This window comes from Globicephala melas, chromosome 8, assembly GCF_963455315.2.
Source record: "Globicephala melas chromosome 8, mGloMel1.2, whole genome shotgun sequence".
NCBI lineage: Eukaryota > Metazoa > Chordata > Mammalia > Artiodactyla > Delphinidae > Globicephala > Globicephala melas.
In genome coordinates this window covers 67,715,210-67,740,345 of record NC_083321.1, presented here as the reverse complement: position 1 = coordinate 67,740,345, position 25,136 = coordinate 67,715,210, and the positions used below count along the sequence as shown (strand labels likewise).

General features: G+C 41.0%; 1 protein-coding gene across 1 annotated transcript in view; it reads right to left on the bottom strand.

Moving 5' to 3' along the window:
- FAT3 (FAT atypical cadherin 3) overlaps positions 1–25,136 on the bottom strand; it is a 707,842-nt gene that overhangs the window by 554,768 nt on the left and 127,938 nt on the right. Inside the window, exon 2 of the mRNA XM_030883783.2 lies at positions 9,111–12,416. Within this exon, the coding sequence (XP_030739643.2) occupies positions 9,111–12,399 (3,289 nt within the window). The 5' untranslated portion in view covers positions 12,400–12,416. The remainder of the gene's footprint in view (positions 1–9,110; positions 12,417–25,136) is intronic.

The following is a 25,136-nucleotide window of genomic DNA, read 5'->3' as shown; positions in this document are numbered from 1 at the left end:
AACTTCTTTCAGAAAAATGTTCATTTACCAACACTCCTAGGCAACACTCCTAGGCACATTTAATATGAAGCTATCAAAGTCAAAGCTTCCAAGCCCCATAGAGGACCCTAGCAATGATTCACAGGGTTACACATTTCTATAAATTTTGCAAAAGTAATATACCTAAACCACAATCATTTAAAACTTCTTTCTCTTTCCCCTCAACTTCTCCTCTATTATACTCTGCAGATAAAGTAGTTGTAAGCATCTGAGGGATCTAAGGGAGAATGAGTTGAAGATACATTAGGTTTGCATTTAGTGGCATATATTTATGTGGTTCACCATCAATTCCATGTATAGACAAATTGTTGTTAGCTGTCCAGTGTAGGAATGGCTTCCCAAAACCCTTCTACTACCCATTGCACCGAGACACCCAGCATTGTAGCATGGAAGTGAAGGGAAAGAACTTGTATCACCATATGACCATATCCTGGGGTGGCCAGCACTAGAATTACGGCCATTGGGAAGGAGAGACTAGGTACAAAACGTACAGAGCCAGAAGCTAGTCTGTGGAAAATTCCCCAATCATTAGACATGTAAACTTGTAATTAGAAGATTTGGTTCTTGCCTATAGAGTCAAAATCAAAGTTTTCTCCTGAAATGCAGCATAAGTGCACCATGAGTTCTTTCCTTTGGTGGATTAGATTATCAGACACGGAAATTACTAGACGTTTTTTGTTTACAGAGCACAGACCTGTAGCAGTTATTATTAAGAGCAAGTAGATCTGCAACAGTTCATGCGAGAAATAAACTTGATAGAGATGTTTTCAACTTTGACACCGATGGAGAGAATACACATAGCACTACCAATAACAAGCTGTGACTCTAGAGAAACATTTCTAAACTCTCAGTGAAAAAACAAACTTCAATCAACCACGTTGGAGGAAAAATAATCTTTCTGCACTTTTTATAGAAACAATTACAAGATTATTATCCTATAAGAGGCAATCAAAGAAAAAAGGCAACCAAAAAATGCAGGGGAAATAAGTATTAGAAAGGTGTGTTAGACAATCAACAAAATATTATATTTTTCCTGAGCTTTGTGATATTTGTGTTTGTTGGCTTTCAAACTCATGAGTTACTGTGATTTCTTTCCTCATTCTAAACAAATACAAAGATTTTTTTAGTCATACTTTTTATAATTTTTCTCAAAGCAGGCACACAAATTGCATGAGCTTTAAGCCTCACAAAACCTGGATCCATTTCTGGGGTTATGCATTCCTTGACAATTAAGCCTTGCTGATATATCATCATCAACTGACTTTAGTGCCCTGGTTATCTCTCAGACTGCCTTGTCTCTAACTGGAATTTGTAAAAATCATCCCACTGTGCCAAAGGGTGATGCTAAGGCCGCAGTGAACATGATGAATGGCCAGCACAAGGCACTCACTTACGTTGTGTCACTTGGGTATCCCACGGTTTGCAATTACATGCTTTTCTATCTCTACTACCCATCCTTGACTTAATCATCTATGCATCTTCTTCAGTGCAAAGCACTGTGCCTGCAGAGAATCTGTGCACTATAACTGTGGCAAGTAGAGAAGGAAGAGGTGGAGGATGAGGAAAAAAGGGAGCAGAGAAGCTGCGAGAGCAAAGAGGCAGACTTTTAAGAATGTGGGGAAAAACTGAAAATGGTTTAAGCTCTATTTTATAGATCTTGGGGCTAAACCACAAAGCATTTATGTTTTTACCATAACGTGTGTGTGTGTTTGTGTGTGTGTATATGCTGGTGTGTGTGTACCTCGAATTCTTATCTTCATTCCTTCAACATTTATTCACTTTTTGACTCAAGACATTTCCTCTTCAATATATTATTTTTACTTGGTACTAGTCTCACTAGCATGCTGCTTTTTAAAAGCAACTCGAATATTAACTATGCTATGTAAATGAAAATCGGTGAATTTAATCACAAAGAGTGTGGCCCTAGAGGAGCTACTAAGTCCTCCAATGTCCAACGGGAAAATTTGGAGAGTCCTATTATATTCAATCATTGTATACCAGTGCCCAGAATTTAATATAAGTTGAATTGAATCCCACACACAACTCTTTGTAGATTCTGTCTGTCGATAAGACATGCGTTCATAAAAACTGGCAAGCTAAAACTACAGGCTGCAGCCCATTTTCATTTTCATTTTCTTTTCAATGAAACACTGTGAATGTAGCGGCATCCCATAAATATTTATCAAACTCTATAAACCTTCCAAATGTGATGATAAATGAAAGTATCCTTCAACATGCATATAAAACACCTGCCGAAAAAACATTTTTAGGAGACTGAAATGAGACGCAAGCTATCCGAAGTCACAGAAGGCAATAAGTTTATCCCACTACCTTCTGGAAAGCCACTAATACACGAAGCAAGCATTTGATTGTTTTTGTAACCTCTGCTTACTAGGCCTCTGAAATTTCATTCTTTGTTAACTGAAGAAGTAAATATAATTCAGCATCACTTGGCATTGAGGAAATCATGATGCTGGCATGAAGGGCCAGGTAAGCCATGGGAAACTTCTATTATTAAAATATAAAAGGAAGGGCTTCCCTGGTGGCGCAGTGGTTGAGAGTCCGCCTGCCAATGCAGGGGACACGGGTTCGTGCCCCAGTCCGGGAAGATGCCACATGCCGTGGAGCGGCTGGGCCCGTGAGCCATGGCTGCTGAGCCTGCGCGTCCAGAGCCTGTGCTCCACAACGGGAGAATCCACAACAGTGAGAGGCCCGCGTACCGCAAAAAAAAAAAAAAAAAATATATATATATATATATATAAAACAAGACTGATTTCAGAGAAAAGACCACACAAGTTTCTAGGTTGTTGACTTCCCAAGCTATTTGGATTTCGTCTTTATGCTGGTCACTAGTTTTATCATTTACTAGTTACCTAGGGACAACAGCAGCTCGAAGTTGATATACAAGGCAGGCATAATTACAGATTCGAACCAACAGTCTTCTATTAAAACCTAAACTGCCTTCAGCCAACAGTTAAGAAAAAAAGGTCAAGAAGGAGGCACGTGCTGAAAAGAGTAATAAAAACATGCTCTTCATTATTTTCCAGAAGCGTCTAATCCTCTCTCTGGCCTGATTTACATGACAACTACTACGTTCATCTGAATGTTATGGAGTGTTCAGGGCTCCTCCGGGAACATTATATTTCTCTCAAATAATTATGAACAAGAAGTCTAGAGCTAAGGTTAAAAATCCAGAGCCGAGAAAAGTTTCTGCTGTCACTTGATCATAACTTCATTCCTCTCCTTTACTTGCTCTGGTCCCAGGGGCAAATTTTGAGCCAAAATTCAGTGATTCTCTTTTGACCTAGATGGGTAGAGACAAAATATCACCTTGAAAAAAGAATGAGGATGGGCAACACCATTTAGTTTGGAATCATCATGAATTGCACCAAAGCCGCCGAGTAGCATCTGCCTTACACCTCAAATTGTCAAAAAGGAGTTGAACAGGAAAGTTTGGGGCGAAGAAACTGGAAAGATTACCAGTAAGATAGTAAGATAAAATATGATTTCAGTAAGAAACAGTAAGACAGTAAGATAAAATATGATTTCTGGTGCCTCTGAATATCAGAAAAGGGACGCTTATATTTTATGACATTATGCAAGAAACATGATCCTATGGATATTACCCACCTTTTAAAATATCTGGGTTGGGACATCCGATTTCTGCAAAGACAAAAGCTTCTCAAATTTCTAACAATACAAATTTTCCCGTTCTTGGTTTTCATCCACCCACTCTTGACTCTCTAATTATTACTCTGCAGATAAAAGAGTATTAGACTCAGCACTGGCAGCCAGTAAACATTCTTCAGTTGAACTAAATAAATAAAAGCTCTATGTATTTATTCTTTCCCTGGCCACCAGTTGAAGTGAATCCTTCTCCCTATAGAAGATCAAGTACAGCATCTCAACACTGGAGAGCTTGAAAGATCCTGGTCCCACTATAGAAGGCCCAGGTCTGATACCTGTAGCTCTCTGTGTCACCACTGCCTGTCCCAGTGCCTTCCACAAAGGTAGTGTCCAACTAATGTTAAGTTATGAAGACATTAGTGAGAGCTGTCACATGCTTTGTTAGGCTGTATTATTATTCAGTAATTATTATTATTAATTATCCAGTAATTATTCATTCCTCTTCCTCCCTCCCTCTGTAAGAGAAGTACTACTCTCTACCCCACATCAGTGTTGAACTTGGCCCCAAGACCTTCTTTGGCCAATGGACTGTGGGCCAGTCTTGAGCAGAGGCTTTAAGAGGCACCACAAACTTCCATCAGCCTCTTGCACTCCTGATCTGACTTTGAGAACACTACATCCCAGACAGTGAGTACTCCCTTCAGCCTGGGTCCTGAAGTAGGAAACACATGTAGAACAAATCGTAACTCAATCTACAGCCTGCAACAACTTCAACTGTCTTCCCAGACTTAAGAGCAAGAAGAAAAAAATCGCTGCTTTTATAAGCCACTGAAATTTTGTGATTGTTTGTTATACAGTAATAATACAGAAAAAAATCTGACTAATACGTATGCTTAGCAAGGTTATTATGGCACACTGCAGTGGAAAAGAGGGGAACTGACATGAGATTTGGAGTCCATTGCACTAGAGCATCCAGTTCTAACAACTTCCAGATGCCTGACCCTGTTTGGGCAAACCTCACTGAACCTCACCTGCTGGATTGCTATGACAACTAGAAAGTACCCACAAAGCACCTAGTGCTTAGCACACAATAGGTACTTGATAAATGGAAGCCATAATATAATTAGTAATAACGGATGGTAAAATATCTTCCTAATTACCCATGATTAATGTGCTAAACTGGAAATTGTTTATCTGGATTAAATACTTCTTTAACACCAGGTAAATAAAAGAGTGAAGTCATTGTTCAAGTTTGCAGTTTACAAAAGAATCTAATAGAAAATCACTGTTTAAAATGTACAGTGTGTTCTGTATAAACTTTCTAAAACTTCTGAGTAGTCAAGAATATACATTCCTATTATGTCAAAGAATAAGAATGCGTTCTTTGTGAAGGAAAAAAAAGATTAAATTGCATCTTCCAGACTGGTCATTTAAATTGTCGTCAAATCCACTGTAGTTGGGGGCCCCTCAGTTAATCCATTTACTGTGAACACTATTAAACATTTATTAAATGCCCATGCATGGTAAAGAATTTCAAAGGTATGGTTTTGTTCACTGAGCTCCAAAAAGGTCAAGAACATAAAACTACTAAATGGATCAACTAATCCCAGCATAAGCTGTCTCACAAAACAGGAGCACTGCAATTACTGAAGCACAGAAATAGATTTTGATCCATTGGGAAGGCATTCAGAAAACTATCACCACTAATGAATAACAGAAAATTTATTTGGATTGGAAAACTTGACTAGAAAAGAAATGTATCTAAAATATGAGCTCAATTCCCTGCCTTGCCAAAGAATAAGGAACAGGATTTTACAGAAAAGATATAATCTGATAGACACACTCTAAGGAGCCCAGGTAAATTTAGGGTAGTGTTTCTGAACCACACACAGAAGGACCGCTTGGAGTGCTTGAATGAAGATCCCTCAGCTCCTACTCCAGTCCAACTGAATCAGAATCTTTGGGAATCAGTCCTGGGGATCTGCATTGCTGACAAACTCTCCAGCTGATTCATGTGCATGCATAAGTTTAGACCCATTAAACAAGGCAAGCCATGACAGAACCTTTGCCGGATGACTTAAGGTTCTTGAAAGACGAAAACCCCAACAACTTTAGGCCATTTTATTATACCCAAGGGGTCATATGAAACAACAGAGTCCAAACTTAAGACCCAGTAACAGCTGTAGGGCTAAACAACCACTCATTCTACCAGCAGCTCAAGCCATGATTTTTAGGGCTGGGAAGCAAAGAGCTGATTGATCATTCAACAGTAGCGCAAACCCAGTAGCGCCATGGTGATGGCTTCTCTTGTTGGACATACATTTGCCAAACTTCTCCCTAACCCTAGCATCCCCGTGGCACAAGTCCAGGCAATCATTCCTCATCAGCTTTTTGGGCTGGGATGTTAAAATCTGCAAGAAGTGAGACAGAAGGAAGATGGTTAAGAATATTACCATATGGAAATTATAATCTTCATAAAGATTTCAACATTAAGTTGAAACTTTGTTCCTCTAACCTAGAGAAAAAGATAGTTTTGCTTCCTAAAAGAGGGAAACAAAATGAAATAAAAAGGAGGAAAAGATTGGGATTGACATATATACACTAATATGTATAAAACAGATAACTAATAAGAACCTGCTGTATAAAAAAATAAAATAAAATTCGAAAAAGGAAGAAAAGAAATAGTCACTATGGTTTTAAAAATGAATAATTCTCTAGGAAAGTAAATCAGAAACATGGGTAATGAATCCAAAGAAAAGAGCACTGAGTTAGGACTGAGGAGAGCTGGTTCTAGATCTAAATCCTCTAATGGGTATGTGGGTTTGCACAACGCACTTAGCTATTTGTTACCCCAAGGGAGTTGATGTCATAAGAAAAGAGATTTTTAAGTCACAAAGCAATGTCAAAATGAAAATGGAATTATCATCACTCATGGCAAAACTTATTTTATACAATCCAGAATATAAGGGAATAATGCAAAGTAGGGAGTTGCAGAAACAGACTCATAGACATAGGAAACAAACTTATGGTTACCAAAGGGGAAAGGGAGTAGGGATAAATTAGGAGTTTGGGATTAACAGATACACACTATTATATATAAAATAGATAAACAACAAGGACCTACTGTATAGAACAGGGAACTATACTCAATATCTTCAAATAACCTATAATGCAAAAGGATCTGAAAAGGAATATGTATATATATACACACGTATATACATACACACACACATATATATATATATAACTGAATTGCTTTGCTGTACACCTGAAACTAATACAACACTGTAAATCAACTATACTTCAATAAAAATAATTTCTATTTATGTAAAGAATTATAAAAGCAGCTACATCATCAGATGACTATACACACATTTTCTGAAATAACACCCAAGATGAGAACAAAATAGCACGGTACAAACATGGAAAATCTAGGCCACTCTCACCAAATTGCACCTGCTCTTCTCTGCATTAAGCTACACCAAGATGAAACTCATGAAAACAACTCATTGTGGCTTGATGTAGTCATGAAGGTTGCAGTTGTTAATGATTCAGCCTGACACCTTCCTGTTGACCTACCTACCTACATCCACCTGAGTCCCAAAGGTAAGCTTCTCACACTGAAGAGCCACACAAACAATGGGACTGTGAGGAAGAAGGAAGGTGATTAATGGCTGGTGCCATCAGCCAACAAGCCCAGGATTGTAAGGACTTTGAAACCCGTTTAACACTTTATTGCCTTACAGATTTTAGATCAACACCAAATTCATGTGTATCTAGGATCATGCAAGGAAGCCCATACTTGTCTTTAGATGTGAGACAGCAGTGTATACTGCAGTTACTCAGAGCTACACTTGAAACCAGGTATCGTCTCTGAACATCAGTTCATGAGTTGATGAGTATTAGTTCTGGAGGGGCTGTTGGGAGAATTAAATAAGACCCGACTCTAAAACCCTTCATATGGTGTGTCGCCTATTGCAAGTACTCAATGAAGTCATTATTATTAATAGTAAAGTATTAGCATGGAATAGACATCCAGTAAAGGTTACTACTTTTTCTTTCTCATTTTGTACCTCAAAGGTAAAAATATATTCTAATCAAATGACAAGCTATATATAATAAGATAGAGTATATGGCTACATCAGAACCCAGTTTTCTTGACATTTACCTTCTCCTTCATTATGGCTATGGAGATCAATTTTACAATTTACACTAGCCAAAATGAGAAACCATTTATACAAAAAATTTACAACTTACAGTTTAAATTTTTGACAGTATACACAGTTTTGTAACTCCTATCCAATATTTAATACCTTCTCAAACCCTTTTTCTAGTATAATTAATGTACAACTAGCATTCCTATGATGACACCTTCCCACTATCTGTTTTCTTCATCATAACTACTGGGAACAAAACACCCTGTGAGTGTTGTAGAAAATGATTTACTGGATACAAATGTGCCCCCAAACTGTAAAGTGCTAATAGTACCATTCACACAGGAATAGAGAAGACACCGTCCCTGTCTTGAGATGTGTACAATCTAGAGAAGATTAGAAAAAGGCACTGTGTTGATCAAGGAACACACACACACACACACACACGCAGGTGTCTAAGCACCTGTACATTTAAAGGCAAATAATGACAATAATAAGAATAGAAATAAAATCTATACCTGTATCTATGACAGTGTATAAATAGGTAGGGGACAATGAAAATATTGGGACTATTTTGTCCCATATTTTAAAGTGTTTCTGTAAAAGGTAAATCCTTACAGATAAAATCTTAAATAAATAAATAAAATCTTAAATAAATAAAATCTTAAATAAATAAAAGGTACCACTATCTTTAAATAAATAAAAGCCACAACGTGCCTCCTCTAGTCTATCATGAAAACATTTGTAGAAGGTTGCCTCCATGCATTAATGGGGCCGATACAGTGCAAATGCCTGTCATTCAAGGGCCAGATGTGCCTGGGAAACACAAGAGACCAAGCAACTAATGCAATATCACTTTAGAAAAGCGTTACTATAAAGGGAAACACTGGTATATAAGATCCATTTGAAAATCCATTTCACACTTCTAATTTAATGCCAATTCAAATGTAATTTACTTTATCAGGGCCCTTAATTTAGTGAAGGTCAGAAGTGCACTCAACAGAGGCGAAAATTATTTACACTTATTGAAAGATAACCTGGTGATGGCAACGCTGAACAAGAAAAACAAAAACCAGGGACTCCCACTGAAAACCACTGGCTATCACTGTATAAACAGGTTTCCTTACAAGTCAATGCATTCTACGGAAAAGCTTTTACTTGCATCACCTCTGCACCAAATGCAACCTCATTTGTCATTCCGTTTGAGTGCAAGAATAGCCATTCACTTTTCCAATGTTGACAATTCATGAGAAGAGAAACAATAATTCTGGCACAAAATATGAAACTTACCACTCTCGTCATCTATGTTGAACCTTCCAAGACCACTGCCATCCCTGATGGAGTACTGGATCTCTCCATCCCTCCCGGAGTCCTCATCGTGGGCAGTAACCTGCAGCACACTTGTTCCAATCCGTGAGTTTTCTTTTACAGATCCAACAACAGCAAAGTCTGGGAAATAGGGAGTATGGAGGTTTTCATTGACGTCCACCACTTCCACCTCAACAAAGGAAACGGATGACAGAGAGACAGGCCGCCCTTTGTCTTTGGCCCGAACGGTGAGGTTATAGAACTGTTGCTTTTCATAGTCGAGCTCTTTGCTCAGGCGGATGGTGCCACTTGCTTTATCTATTTCAAATCTCCCATTATAATCATTGACCAAAGAATAGCGCACTTGACCCCCCAGTCCCAGGTCTGGGTCATGGGTCTCCAGCCAAGCAATGACAGTGCCAATGGGGAGATCTTCAAGAACCTTCACACTATAGCTACTGGGAATGAAAGCCGGGGAGCAGTCATTGACATCATCCAAGAAAACCTTCAGGGTGACAACCGAAAACAGCTGCTGGCCACTTTCTGCCTTGTCTCTGGCTTCTATTTTTAAAGAGTAGTTTGCTTTGGATTCCCGGTCCAACTGATCAGCTACATACACAATTCCAGTGGAGCTATTGACGGCAAACTGCTGTGTATCTGTCAAGACTGAGTAAGTCACTTCACCATTAGAACCCAAGTCTTTGTCTCTGGCTTCCACTTGAATAATCTCAGTGCCAATACTTGAACTTTCAAGAATGTTAACTGAGTAACTGTCTTGAAGAAAAATCGGGCTATTGTCATTAGCATCCTCCACATTGATGGTGAGCAACCTCCACGCAGACTTTTGTGGGTTACCTAAGTCATAGATAGTGATATTAAGGAGATAGAGGTCTCTGTGTTCTCGATCCATGGGCATAAGGACTTGAAGCTGCCCGGTCTCCATATCAATATTAAAACAACTGTCCGTATTCCCATCGGATATTGTAAATAGCACCTTTCCATTGAAGCCAGAGTCGGCATCATAGGCTTTAATCTTCAGGATGTTAGCACCAACTGGCAGATTCTCCTTCACGGCCACATCAGAAGGAAATGACTTGTCAAAATGTGGCCCCTGCCTATTAATTGAATAAAAGTCAAGAAATCCATCTTCCAGATTCAGCTTCCCATTTGCTTTGGCCTTAATGAGCAGTTTCTCTGCCAGCTTCTGAGCCACGCGAGTTTCTCGGCAACTGAAGTTCTTTGAAGACACCTTCCCGTGCAGGACTGAAATGTTAACAGACATAGGATCCGCAAAATTCTCCCCATCGGTGGCTGTAATCCTAAGGGCAAAATTTCCATTTTTAATTCCAGGATTCATCAGTGACTTTTTAAGCTGCAATACACCAGAGTCTGGGTTTAAATAAAAGAAACCAAGTTCATTTCCAGAGATGATTTTGTACTTTACGAGTTCCAGTTCATCGATATCGATCGCTGAGACAGCTGTGATATGGCCCCCAACTGGAAAGTCAGAGGAAATAATTCCCTGGCAAGCCACTTTTTCAAAGAGAGGGCTGTTGTCATTGACATTTCCTATTCGAATAGTCACATTGACCTCACTTTCATGGCGGTATGGCGAACCCCAGTCAGAGGCTCTGACAATGAACCTGTATGTTTCTGGCGAGGATTCAAAATCCAATGCTTCAGTTGTGCTAATAACACCTGTAAACTGGTTAATGGCAAATGGCAACAAATTCAAGCTGGCAATACTATAGGTGATGTACCCATTTTCTCCTTTATCCTTATCGGAAGCTGAAACTGTCAAAACGCTTGTTCCCGCTGGAACACTTTCATTCACAAAAGCATCATACAGTGGCTGCTGAAATTCTGGGGTGTGATCATTCGCATCCTCTATGCTGATGGTGACTTGTGCTTTTAAATCTCCTTCTTTATTTGTCACCCCTAGTTTATAAACCTCCTTCTTAATGGTATTCAGTGGCTGTGCTGTGACGATCAGACCTGACCGAGGATTAATTCTGAAGTACTGTGCATCCTCTCCAGGGGATAATTTGTATTCCACATCTAGAGGTTCGGGACTTAATTTCACTATAGCAACCACGACACCAGGAGGGGAAAATTCACTAATGCTCACATCGTACGTTTCTTTTTCAAACCTAACTGGGACAGTGTCTCTTTTGGGGTTGGCAATGTGGACTATCTTTACTGCTGAAAATTTCTGAGGTGACCCCTTGTCTTTGGCTTGAAGAGTGAGATTGTAGCCATAGGGAAAGCTCTCCCAGTCAACCTGCTTCTTCTCCTTAATCCTGTACTCATTCATCCACTTTCCTTCCTTAGCCAGGAAGAACTGATCTAAAGGATCCCCAGCCACGATGGAAACAGACTCAATCTCTCCATTGGCTCCTTCATCTAGGTCATCCACGGTCACCAGCGCATATATGGGCTCTTTGTCCAGTGCGGAAGGAACATGAGTGACCACGTGGAGAGTTGGAGCGTGCTCATTTATTCGTTCAACGTGAACGTAAAGCTTTGCAGTACTGCTCACTCCATTGTTTCCATAGAGCTTCATCCCCCGGTCCACAGCCAAAATTTCCAGATCATACCTATTCTTTTCATCATAATTTAATCGTCCACTTAAAGAGATGACACCACTCGTGGGGTGAACTGAAAAGAGATCAACTTTGTTCTTAAAGTAGTAGTAGAATTCTCCATTGGAACCGATATCTGCATCTGTTGCTGTCACCTGGGCAACACTAGTCCTTAAAGGTGTGCTTTCTGCGATTGTAACAGAGTAGGTTGTGGGTGAAAATAAGGGTCTCAGATCATTCATATCTAAAACCTGTATGCTCACTTTAGTCCATGCTTCCAAATCTTCTCCTCGAACAGAACCTTTTACTATCAATAAATAATTGTCCTGAATTTCCCTATTCAATATGGCAGAATTGCCACCTTTAGTTCTTATTCTGAGAAAACAGAAATCTGCAATGATGACTTCCTCTGCTTTGAAAAAGCCTTCTTCATCTCCAGACACTATTCTGTATTTGATATCCCAGGACAGATCTATTAAGGTGATGCCCATTCTACTCTGGCTGTTGACGTAGGTCCTTGCTGCCGAGTTCTCATACACGGTAGCATTATAAATGGAATGTGTGAAGTGGAAACCAAGGGGCCCGGTCCCCGGCAGCCCCTGAGAGACAGTGGCCAAAAGTTTGAGAAGCAGGAGGATGAGGCAAGAGGGAGGCCGTGTACCTACACAGTATCCCATAGTTATATCCATCACATCATACTTCCATCCTGGAGGGGGAAAAGGAAAGAGAGAAAAGATACATTAACCTAGAGGAACATGGGAGAAGGAACAGGAAATAACTGTTATGAAAGAGTGCTTTTTAAAAACTTTATTATAAAATCTTTTTACTAAAACATCAATATGAGAAAAAAAAAATTAGAATCCTTACCACTACTAGATGGAATACCACAAGGAATTCAAAACCACTAGGATTTAAATTTACCTTATTTGATTTTTTTTAAATGACACTTTTACACTGCTGATAGCATTGTTTATTGGTAGAAGATTTCTTGCATTCTGAAGGTCAATTTAGAAATATGTTCTGGAAGCCTTAAAAAGTGCATTTACCTCTGACATAAAATTACCTTCTAGGCAATTATCCTATGGAAATAATTAGACAATTGTACATTTAGAGCACAGTTTAAAATACAAAAGATTGAAACGATATTAACTGCTTATCAATAGAGAAGCAATTAATTTGTGGCACATTTCATAAAACAAAATACTATGAAGCCATTAAAAATAATGATAAAAAATAAATAATGATAAAAAGATGTATATTTTCTGATGAAGTAAGATGTAATGCTAAATTTAAAAAAATCATAAAACAGAATGTATATATGATATCATTCTATTATTATTTAAACATTTATATATACAAGTGCATTTTTACATTTAAAATGAATTAACTGTGTTGTGGGTTTGGGGGCACCTTTGCATTTTCTAATATTTCTTCAGTTAACATTGTTCATCTATGGTTGTGTAATTACTTTTATAACTATGATCTTTAAAGAAATGTTTTCAAGGTATCACCATCTTCTGTTGTGTTGACTTTTAAACTGATCAAGATTAAGGCATAATCTACTACCATGAGGATGAACCAAACAGCATGTAACAAACAAAGCAGGAAGGACCATCCTAAGGAGTTGCATGAGCTAAGCGATATTCACAAGTGGACTGTGCCACTAAGGACAAGGGAGGTAAGAAAGATTTTGTGCAAGAAAAATTTAAAGAATGACAAGAGATTTATTTTCTTAAGAGTAACTGAAGGAATTACTTCCAATTATTTTTATCAGCCACTATTAAATTTCCAAGTCACCACAGCTCTGACTATGTAGATTATCAAAACATTTTCCTATATTAACTCTAAAATCTGTCAAGTGCTTTAAAAATAGAGAGGGGAAATGCTATTTAACAGGGAAGAGCTAAGCCTATTTATACCATGATGGCTTTTAGAACAACCAAATGTATTAGTTCTTCCACCAAGACATATTCACCGGACCCTCCCATTTCCTCTCTCCATCTCTTCTATAGGAAACAGAATGAGAGAGAAGAGGAGATAGGAAATGAATCCTTTAGCCGGCACACTGTGACTTAGCCCTTTTGTTACATTTAATCCTCACAACACCCTAAGTACGATTTCACCCAACTCCATGTTAGAAAACTGAAAGAAAAGTTAACCCACTTGGTTGAAACACTGGCTCAACCAATGTCTCCCAGCTGGTAAGTAGCAGAGCAGGATCACGAACCCTGGTCTTTCTTGCTCTAAAAGCCATGCTTTTTCCTATCACACCACCATTCTTCCTAAATTATCTATAAGCAAGAATGAAATAGTCAAGGTTCCCTAGAAGCACATATGACATAATTTCATTCTGTTGAACTAGTCAGTATTTATCATTGATGGAAAAGCATAAAACCCACACGTCCTCTCTATTTGATGATCTCCATTCTGGATTTAAACTAATTGCAATCACTGGCTGCAAGCTAAAATATCCCCTATGGAAGTTTAGCATCTACAAAGATATCTTTGTAGTTTATAAAAATATCCAAGGTTGGCAAGACACATGCTATTATACCCTTTTTTGGATGAGAACATCAAACCTCATTTTCCTAGTAGCACACTCTCTCCACACCCCATACACTTTCTCATTTTTTTCCCCCCAACTCTGCCTTACAGAGACTCTCATAAGTGAAATTCTGGGCCTGCATTTGCTTGGTTCCAACTGAGGAGGAAGTATGCCTTGCTGCTGTCACCCGGTAAAGTACCAAGGAAACACTGAGTAGGTGGGTAGAAAGAGTACAGTTTACTATACGGATTTTGTAAGCAGAATAGACAATAAAAATGAAAAGCAGAAAGATGGGATGACTTTTTATAAAAGAAGTTAATTTCATATGCAGTTCCTCCGGCTGGCTGTCCTTTGGAAATGCCCCATGTGCTAAGTTCTGTGCAAAGCAACAGCTTGGATGCAGAAGGTTCAGGAGAGTGAATCCCAGGGGACCAGTGCGACTGGAGGTGCCTCTCCGTGGAGGACACTCAGCTGAAAGATGGGAGTGACACAGCTCTCTGTAGAGACCACAGATAGAAACCAGCAGAAGCTTTAATAAGAACCCGTATGACTCATGAAATTCTTTTATTTCATCATCTGAGAATGCTCCAAAGCAGAAGAGGTATTTTAAGGTTCACTATGAACACAGTGGAAGGAGACAAGGTTTTTATAAGGGGATGACCGAAGGCATGTGCACTCTCTTAAGGTAGCAAACAGGTTACTCCCAGCATCTCCAGGGAAATACAAAGCAAGTTTCTGCCTCGTTTCCCACTCACTAGTCTACACCCAGGGCACTCCTGGGGTTTCACCAATACTTAGCCCAAGGAGTCTGGACTCTTTGATCACCAGAGAAGAAAACCATTCCAATGGTAAATTCAGTTCAATTGAAGTTTTCTTAGTCTGTCTCCCATCCCCACCCTAAGTCCAGATTGAAGGAAACCTGATGGGATGAGCCGAACTTGGGCACCACTCTCTTCCCAGCATGCAGTCCGGCATGTACCACCAACCACGTATCACGTAGGAGGCATACAATACTGGTTTGCTGAACAGAATATTAAGGTACAGAAGTAAACAGAGGCCCAGAAGCCTTTAACATGCTCAGTTTCCAAATCCCCAAAATAAGCACGTCTTACTTCAGGAAACAGAATCAAGAAATTATACTGATTCAAAGGAGCCTTAAAGAACATCTGTTTCAATCTCTTGAGTTTACAGATGAGGAAACTGAGGCCCATAAAGAGGACGAGATTCCCTAACATGAGGTCTCAGATCTCCCCGGTTCGAGCTGATACCAAATGGAAATGCGTGTCAATTGCATCAGTTTTCCTTTGAGTTATATTACAATTTTAGCGCTGTGGTTTATCAACATTTTGCAGCCATCTTTGTTTTCTGACATCTTATTAGTCTCCCTGGTGTTACTGCCTCCTCTAAGTAGTTAACTGTTTATAAGTAAACGTTGAAGTGCCCTGGGGGAGAGTTACTTTTACAAACCCTTCTGGTGAATCCTTCAAAACACAGAATGCTGTCATAATATGAAAAACATCATTCATGTTAACTATTTGAAAATCAGTACTTTTGCATACTGAGTTTTTCTTTCAGCAAGATACACTGCTGGAATACTTTTCTTATAAAGCAGAACCAATGGTCTTAAATGCAAATGAAAAGACTTCAAACCACGCTGAAATGGAACTGTATTATTGTGCTCTGAAATTTGGATTTAACTCCAAAAACTTGAGCAGGATTGAGCTTGTTGGCTTCAGTTGTTAAAACCAAAAACTATCTCATGAAGTTTGGGTATCTTTATTTTTGAAAAAAAAAAAAAGTCTTATATGGCACAAATTATTTCAAAACCTTGAAGTTTTCTCCATCAATTTAGAAAATAAACAAGTGCTAGAAGTGAGAACTTCTTTAAAATTCTGCAAAGTAAGTACTAGAATTAGTTTTTGGCTTCCTTTTTTTAGTATGCCAAGATGACTGTTAAGATGTTTTCTTAAAAAAAGAGTCCTGCTTTCTCCACATTGAAGCCAAGCTATCTGTGAAGCCAATATGATAGTGATGGTGTTTGAGAAGCTCTGCACATTGATTTATTTTACTGCTTCTGGATTATTTTAAAGAAAGCACTTAGTTCCCAACCTCAGAGCCTATTTTCTACGACTTAGTAACATAATCAATAATTTTTGATATAATCTCCAAAGAGATCATCAACTCATCAATCTTCGAGACATTTATTTTCCAGAAGCAGTCCAGCATGCCTCACCATCCAGCCCTGTCCACTCAGGTAGAGGGGATCTTAGCCTGGGATGTAAAAGGGCATGCGGATTTTCTTTCCAGGGATGAAAAAATACCACAGACCTCAGGGCAATGAACAGCTCTTACAAAGGCCACCTGTCTGGGAGTGCCTTGACTCAGTGGAGTCCTGGAGTACCTCTACTTGCTTAGGTAACCTGAGGAAGCTGTATTTTGCCATCAGTTAGCTGGCCTCTTTAAACAGTTGGGATATCTGAACAGTAGAAACAGCATCTTAGAAAAGCATTCTATTTTTTACTCCATCTCTTCGTATCTTACAGATTTTCAAAGGGTTTTGTAAGCCAGAGATGATGCTTGGGGAATGTGCTATGACAGCCTGTGAAACAAAGAACAAAGTCAGTCTCTGAAGGGCCACCCCTTTACAGGCATCCTTGACGAAGATGCCTTATGTTCAAACTGCAAAGGGAAGGTCAGTCACGGCTCAGGTGTGCTGCGACTGTGTCTGAAACCTACACAAACGCTCTGTGTACACTGGTTCTAGAACACACACTCTGGTGCATGACTGCCTGGTTTGAATCCCAGCACTGCTCTTCATTATTTTTTTTTTTAACAAATTTATTTATTTATTTATTTATTTATTTATTTATTTATTTATTTATGGCTGTGTTGGGTCTTCGTTGCTACACACGGGCTTTCTCTAGTTGCAGAGATTGGGGGCTACTCTTCACTACAGTGCGCAAGCTTCTCATTGTGGTGGCTTCTCTTGTTGTGGAGCATGGGCTTTAGGCATGCAGGCTTCAGTAGTTGTGGCTCGCAGGCTCAGTAGTTGTAGCTCATGGGCTCTAGAGCACAGGCTCAGTAGTTGTGGCACACGGGCTTAGTTGCTCCGCCGTATGTGGGATCTTCCCAGACCAGGGCTCGAACCCGTGTCCCCTGCATTGACAGGTGGATTCTTAACCACTGCGCCACCAGAGACATCCCTAGCACTGCTCTTTAGTAGCTGTGTGACCTTGGGTAAGCTATTTAACCTGTCTGTGCCTCAGTCTCTTCAACTACACAATGAGAATGATACTGCCTACCAAATCGGATTTGAGTTAATAAATATAAAGCACTTAAAATAGTCCATGGCACGTTTTAAGTATACAACTGCTGGCTATTAATATCATTAACTAAGGCAGTTTTTAGAGAGGGCAGAATCTGTGAGTCACAAGAGAGGGATAATGGAGGAAATTTACAACCTTCGGTGACATTTTTTTTTTCCAACAAGAGAAGCCACATTGAAGGGAAAGGAAAGGATGTCTTCTTTACTAAAAGTAAAGGATCACTCCATGAGACCCAAAGGTCAGAGATATCTGACTTGAATAGAGGTTTGCCACTTACTGGCTGGGTGACTTTGGGGTAACACTTAAAGCTTTTTTTTTTTTGCGGTACACAAGCCTCTCACTGTTATGGCCTCTCCCGTTGCGGAGCACAGGCTCCGGACGCGCAGGTTCAGCAGCCATGGCTCACGGGCCCAGCTGCTCCGCGGCATGTGGGATCTTCCCGGACCGGGACGCGAACCCGTGTCCCCTGCATCGGCAGGCGGACTCTCAACCACTGTGCCACCAGGGAAGCCCCACTTAAAGCTTTTTAAGTCTCAGTTTCCTTATCTTGAAAACAGGGATTATACCAGTTCCCACTCTCATGAAACAGGCTTACAACTATGTCTGGCACACAGTAAATGTGTCACAAATATGTACTGGCACTATAATTATTAAGGTGTTCAGAAGAAGGGATACGAAGTAGAAAATAACTGAAAACTGGGCTGAGGATAAGGGGTCAAGAGGAAGACAATCCATGGGGTAGTCCATCCCTAATAGGAAAGACACCTTTCCACAGACCCAGGCTCCTGCCATGGGTTGGGGTCAGAGCCAGGGAGGGGTCTTTTGCATGGCAACACAGGCTAAGGGTTCTTGCCGAGGCTCTGTAACTCATTCCCAACTCCTGAGTGTACACTTTCAAACTTAGGAAACTATAGCTGCATTAGGGACCTAGTCCTCAGATTTGGCCTTTAATTCCTGACAAGTTCTAGCAGGATTCCTCCTTGCAATGATGAGCCCCAGCACAGCCAGATACTGCTAAGCCCTATCTTCTAGAGCAGCATATTTCAGTATGGCTTAAATTACCATCCTCATGGCACTACTTTATGTTCTGGGTCCTTGCTCCTGAAATCAGTTATAGACTGGCTGTATGACCCACTTGGGAATAAAGTTTTACTCTCTGGCTGATGGTAATGCCTGCCTGAAAAGTAGAAAAAATGTTTACTGTGTAGTTTTCTTAATACAAATCATTGTAGCTAGAGAGTGTACAGGATAATATACTAAGCATTTGCGTCACAAATAATTCATGTCATGCCATTACTCAGATGACATTATGATATACTAAACCAGAGGCATGGAAACCCAATGAGTTTTACAGACACAAGGATCATAAAATTGTCTCATCCAACAACCCAGTTTTAGAGTTGAGGAAACACACCGAGAGAGGTTATGTAATTTGGACAGGGTCACACAGCTCGCCAGTAAAAAAGCTAAAATTAGACCTCAGATCTCTACTGTGAATCTGTCTCGTTGCTATTGCTTCCTTTATAATACAGGTCTCTACCTGTTCATGCCTATAATTATTTTCCATCTTCTTAGATTTAGCTAAAATGCCTCATACTTTATGAAGCAATCCTGGAGATACCCACCTGCATCCAAAAGTGAGCTCCACATCTAAAGCTGAGATTCTTAAACTTCAGCAAATGTCGGAAACATGGTAGGACTTGCTAAAGCTCACACTGCACGGCTCCACCATAGAGATTCTGGATCCGTTGGTCTGGGGAAGGGGCTGAGAATTTCTTTTCTGACAAGTTCGCAGGAGATGCTGGTCTTGGGACGACCAGTACTCTGAGAACCACTGCCCTAAACTGTCTGTAGCTTATCTATATGCACCTCCTGATAGCACTGCCTTCCTTGTATCAAAGTTACTTATGTGTGTTTGTAAATTACCTACTGGACAGTAAGCTCCCTTGTTTCTTCTTCTTTTACAGTATCTAACTTGAAAAGGCAAAACTTCAGTCAATTTTTGTCGAGTGAGACTTGTCTAGCCAGTGTACACTGTCTAGACAGTGTACTTCACAACATGCTCCAGGGAGAGGATGAAAATGAGCATTGGACAAATCAGGAATTATAGTCATTAAACCTAGACACCTTGGAGAAATAGTACACCATTTCCCAAACTGTGTCCTATGACACATCATTCTATGATATGAAAATAGGTGTGCAACTAAAAAACGTTTTAGGAAATGCTGGTTGAACAAAGCTAAACGGATTTCTTAATTTAGAACTTCTTGGAGCCTTTACTATGCTCCAAAATAAACATTCCCCATCTCCCTTCCTTAGTCACCTCTAATAATTTGCCCTGCTTTGTTAACTCCCTAGGAAAGGACAATCTGTATTTATTGTCTACTTACACTAGGAAAAGCAAAGTTCCTTGGTACTTGGTCAGGATTCAGAAATTCTCATTGCATGCACAGACATACTATGTAAATTTTGATCCCAAGGGATAGTATATGCACTACTTCTAAAATGTATTTGATCATGAATTTCCTCCCCATTCCTACCCCCTCCCCATACCACCACCAGCAGGAGAAGAAACAATACTTTGTTGGGGAAACACTGATTGAGTCCAAGCTAGATACTGTGGCTCAGACAGGTCAAACAGCTGCCTGGAAAGCTTTGGAGGTGAGGGCTAATCCCAAGATTCTTGAGACTGGTTCATTATTCTTCACCATATCACAGGGTATGTTTTCCCATTTCAACTAAGCTGAGACTTATCCCTGAAGAAACTGCTTCAATAGTTGTCATATAAACACATCTCCATGCTCCAACTGAAGAAAAAGCTGAATGCTCTATAGTGTGCTGTATATTCTCTTTTCTCATTAAAAAAAAAAGGCAAATAGAGAATTTTCGCAGTCCTATGAGCTACAAAGACTGGTATGAGGGGAAGAACCTTATTAAAGTTAAATAATCATCCTTATATTTTCATAGTTTTTATTATCTGTTTTTACTTAGTCAATGATCAAAAGCAGTTTGCCAAATCAAAAATATTCTGAGATGCAAAACCTAAAACCAAGTTCATATTTCACACCTCTCTGGAAAATGGTGCTTATCTACTTGAGCCCCAAGCCTAAGCAGGGTTTTACAAGCAAAAGAGTATTTCACTGACAAGGATAAGATATCAACTTCTGTCATTCTGAACAAGGACCAAATCCCAAACCAAAGCCTCCAGTTGGCTCTGCCAACCAACCAAGCAGAATGTTACCCAAACCCAATCTTTTTCATTTTAATAATACTGTAAATTCTCATTTTTTCCAGTTGTGCACATCCTTCTATTGTCCAAGAGTGGTCTCTCAGGAGAAAAGTCAGTCAGCATGAAGCAAGTGTAATTCAAGTTGGTCCTGAGAAAAATGGAAGATTCAGGCCACACAGCGGCAGTGTTATGAACACCCTCCTTTATTTTCTCCCCAGGTGCTAGAAATATTTCCATACAACAGTGGTTAACGTCAAGTATCATTTCATCAGTAAATGCTTCAAATTCAGGGGTAATTCAACCAGGGGCTATAAGAAGGAAGATTAGCATGTTGTTCAAGGCTTTTAAAAATCACTTTTCCCTCTGGAGAAAGAAATTCATCATGGGGTAAGAGAAAAAAAAATGTATGGAGTGGATATAATTTGCTTCTACGCTTGGCTGTCTGGGAAAACGTTCCAGAAAAATGCATGATTTCAATTTTTCTCTGGTGGGCCTCGCTGACAGAAACCAAAGAGTAAATACATTAGTGTTCACTTATGCTCAAGATTTTTTTTAAATGAAGAAAAAAAAAAGCAAAAAAGAGCCTTTTCCAAGTAATAGCATTTACTCTTGCATAACTGCCTGAAAGAAAAAAGAACCCAAATAGTTTCAGATGGAACAATTGTTTTTAACAGTGTTCATTCCAATAGTTAGGGGGCAAAATGCAGTTGAAGGGAAATGTGTTCTCTGAGCCCTTAGCTTAGTACGTTCTGACACAACCCATATTTACTGCTGTGTTAAGTCCCTGTGGTCTGTCCTATTTCCAAAAGTTAACATCCTTTCAGCCATCCCAATTGCTGTACCCCTTTAAAAGTGGGTCTCCTTCAAGGAAAAGAGTATTCTGCATAGTAAAATCAGGCATCAGGAAAGCAGAATATGGGGGAGCATCCCTCAGTACCTCCCTTCCCCACTGTGATAAGTGATGGTAATGTTAGGAAGTGCATCCTTGGGAGAGCTGAGGAAGGGTGAGGTTCACAGAGCTCTGGGACCAAAACAAGGTAACGGGGTATCAGGTTTCCCTCATCCCAAAGAACCTAATCACCAAAGGAAGATGTGAAAATGATAAAACACCCTAAAGACTACTGGAGGACTTCTGGGAGAATTCATTCAACTCCAAAGTTTTCCAAAATTACACATGGGATCTGGTCTTATTCTGGACAAAGCAGGTCACAAGTTCTAGAAGGCAGTTCTGGAAAGGCCTAGGTGTTTGGCTAAATGCCCCCCCCCAAATGTAAGAAGGCAGCAGCACTGGTCCCTAAATATTATGCACAGTACAGCATTGCTAAATGAATCTAAAAAGAAAAGAGATACACACTCAACTCTCTACAATGGCGTGATACTATATGTGTCACCTCACGAAGGCTGGGGAACGGGCAGATGAAGATGGGAAAAAGAATACGTGGGCAAGAAATGAAGAAACAATACATCCGGGAATGGGTGAGACTCTTAAAAAATGTATTCTAGGCAGCAATCCCAATACACTCAAAAAGGAGAAGAGATGAAAAAACAGGTTAACTTATGGAAGATGAACACACTATGGTGAGAGGTAAAGAATACAGGAGAAGGCAAAGAAGATGATTTGGGAATAAGCAACGAAAAAAACTGGCCAAGATTTAAAACAGCTCACATGTAGGTCAAAAAATGCAGTCTCGAAGTTTGCTGACAATCCAGAAATCTTGTCAGTCACGTCTCCTCACATTGACATCACTGACAACTGTGCCTTAGCAAACAGGGCACAAATGCAGATTGGCTTCCTTCAGCTCTCCCATACTCTCCATTAAGGTTATTTGTTACTGATTCATGGGTTTATACTGACACTGCTTGGATTAGTACCCAGTGCTAATGAGACCAAGGTCACAGGTTCAATCCCCACTACCCAGAGTCTTCCTAATAACAGGTCATGAAGGACAGCTGAGCATCAACTTCCCTCCATCTCAACTGAGAAGGCCAAGGATGCAGAATCATGTGTCAGTGGGGTCTTCACGTTCACTAAAGAAAACATATTTCCTGAGAGGGATGAGATATTTGTAACATTTCTGTAGATCCACATGGAAGGAGTTGTCAAAGAACCTCGGAGCACCTAGATAGTAATGTTCAGCATAACCAACCTTAGCCTAACATATTAGGTCCGGGGCAGGGTTACTATCCTTGTAAAAGCACTTGTAAAAGGACTAGGTGTGAGCACCCAGTGCCTCAGAGCTGGCTTGACAAGAACTGTGCCCCCTCGAATGGAGCCAAAAGGCCAAGGGTAGGTCCTATCTTTGGAGAATAGCTACTAAGCACACACGGACAAGGCTGGTCAGTGGAGTCACCCTGAGAGATGCTAAACTGCTACTTTCTGCATCTCTGTCAATACTGCTGCACATTACAATTTGGGAAGAATTAGGACCCAAAGTGGTGGGCGTGGCTAATGAAATGGTTTCCCGGGACATCCCCTCACCCCGCTTCTTGGGACCCTCGTATCATTTTGGAACCTGAGAGCCAGAAGTGGAAAACCAGTCAAATGTAGTAGGTTCAAAAAGACAGTGAAAAGAAAAAAAAAAAGAAAGAAAGAAAGTGAATGTTATAAGAATGCAGCAAGTTCAAATCCAGGACTTTGGAGCTGCAGATTAAAGTTCACTCACGGCTGACGAGAATGAGGGTGCCACTGAGGGCACATTTCCTGTGCTTTCAGGATAATAAAGACCAAAACTGTTAAAAATGCCTGAGAAGGTTCTGCTGAATGTGGCCCTCGCTTCTTTTCTGGACTCATCTCTAACCACTCTGCATTTAGCCACACTGGCCTTTTTCTTGTTCCTGGCAGATCACCTCCTGCCCCACGCACTTTGTACATGCTGTTGCCCCTGAGTTTAACTCTTCCCAGCCCCATCTCCATCAGGAAACACGTTCCCAGTCACCACAGCTTCTGTATCCCTCCAGGCACATTTCTCCGATCACCAAGACTAACTGTGGCTTCTTGTTATTGGTCCTCAGAGCACCCAGAACATTTCTTTCATCACAGTTATTACCATTTTAATTATATTTTAATAAGACCATTTGGAGGGCTTCCGGGAAGATTGCGGAAGAGTAAGACGCGGAGATCACCTTCCTCGCCACAGATACGCCAGAAATACATCTACACGTGGAACAACTCCTACAGAACACCTACTGAACGCTGGCAGAAGACCTCAGACCTCCCAAAAGGCAAGAAACCCCCCACGTACCGGGGTAGGGCAAAAGAAAAAAATAAACAGAGACAAAAGGATAGGGACGGGACCTGCACCTGTGGGAGGGAGCTGTGAAGGAAGAAACGTTTCCACACACTAGGAAGCCCCTTCGCGGGCGGAGACTGCGGGGGTCGGAGGGGGAAAGCTACGGAACCGCGGAGGAGAGCACAGCAACAGGGGTGTGGGAGGAAAGCAAAGAGATTCCTGCACAGAGGATCAGGGCCGACCGGCACTCACCAGCCCTAGAGGCTTGTCTGCTCACCCGCCGGGGCGGGCGGCGCTGGGAGCTGAGGCTCGGGCTTCGGTCGGAGGGCAGGGAGAGGACTGGGGTTGGCGGCGTGAACACAGGCTGCAGGGGGTTAGTGCACCGCGGCTGGCCAGGAGGGAGTCCGGGGAAAAGTCTGGACCTGCCGAAGAGGCAAGAGACTTTTTCTTCCCTCTTTGTTTCCTGGTGCGCGAGGAGAGGGGATTAAGAACGCTGCTTAAAGGAGCTCCAGAGATGGGCGCGAGCTGCTGCTAAAAGCGCGGGCCCCAGAGACTGGCATGAGACGCTAAGGCCGCTGCTGCCGCCACCAAGAAGCCTGTGTGCGAGCACAGGTCACTCTCCACACCCCGCTTCCCGGGGAGCCTGTGCAGCCCGTCACTGCCAGGGTCCCGGGATCCAGGGACAACTCACCCGGGACAACGCACGGCGCGTCTCAGGCTGGTGCAACGTCACGCCGGCCTCTGCCGCCGCAGGCCCGCCCCGCACTGCGTGCCCCTCCCTTCCCGCAGCCTGAGTGAGCCAGAGCCCACGAATCAGCGGCTCCTTTAACTCCGTCCTGTCTGAGTGAAGAACAGACGCCCTCCGGCGACCTACATGCAGAGGCGGGGCCAAATCCAAAGCTGAGGCCCTGGGAGCTGTGAGAACAAAGAAGAGAAAGGGAAATCTCTCCCAGCAGCCTCAGAAGCAGCGGATTAAAGCTCCACAATCAACTTCATGTACCTGCATCTGTGGAATACATGAATAGACAACGAATCATCCCAAATTGAGGAGGTGGACTTTGAGAGCAAGATTTATGATTTTTTCCCCTTTTCCTCT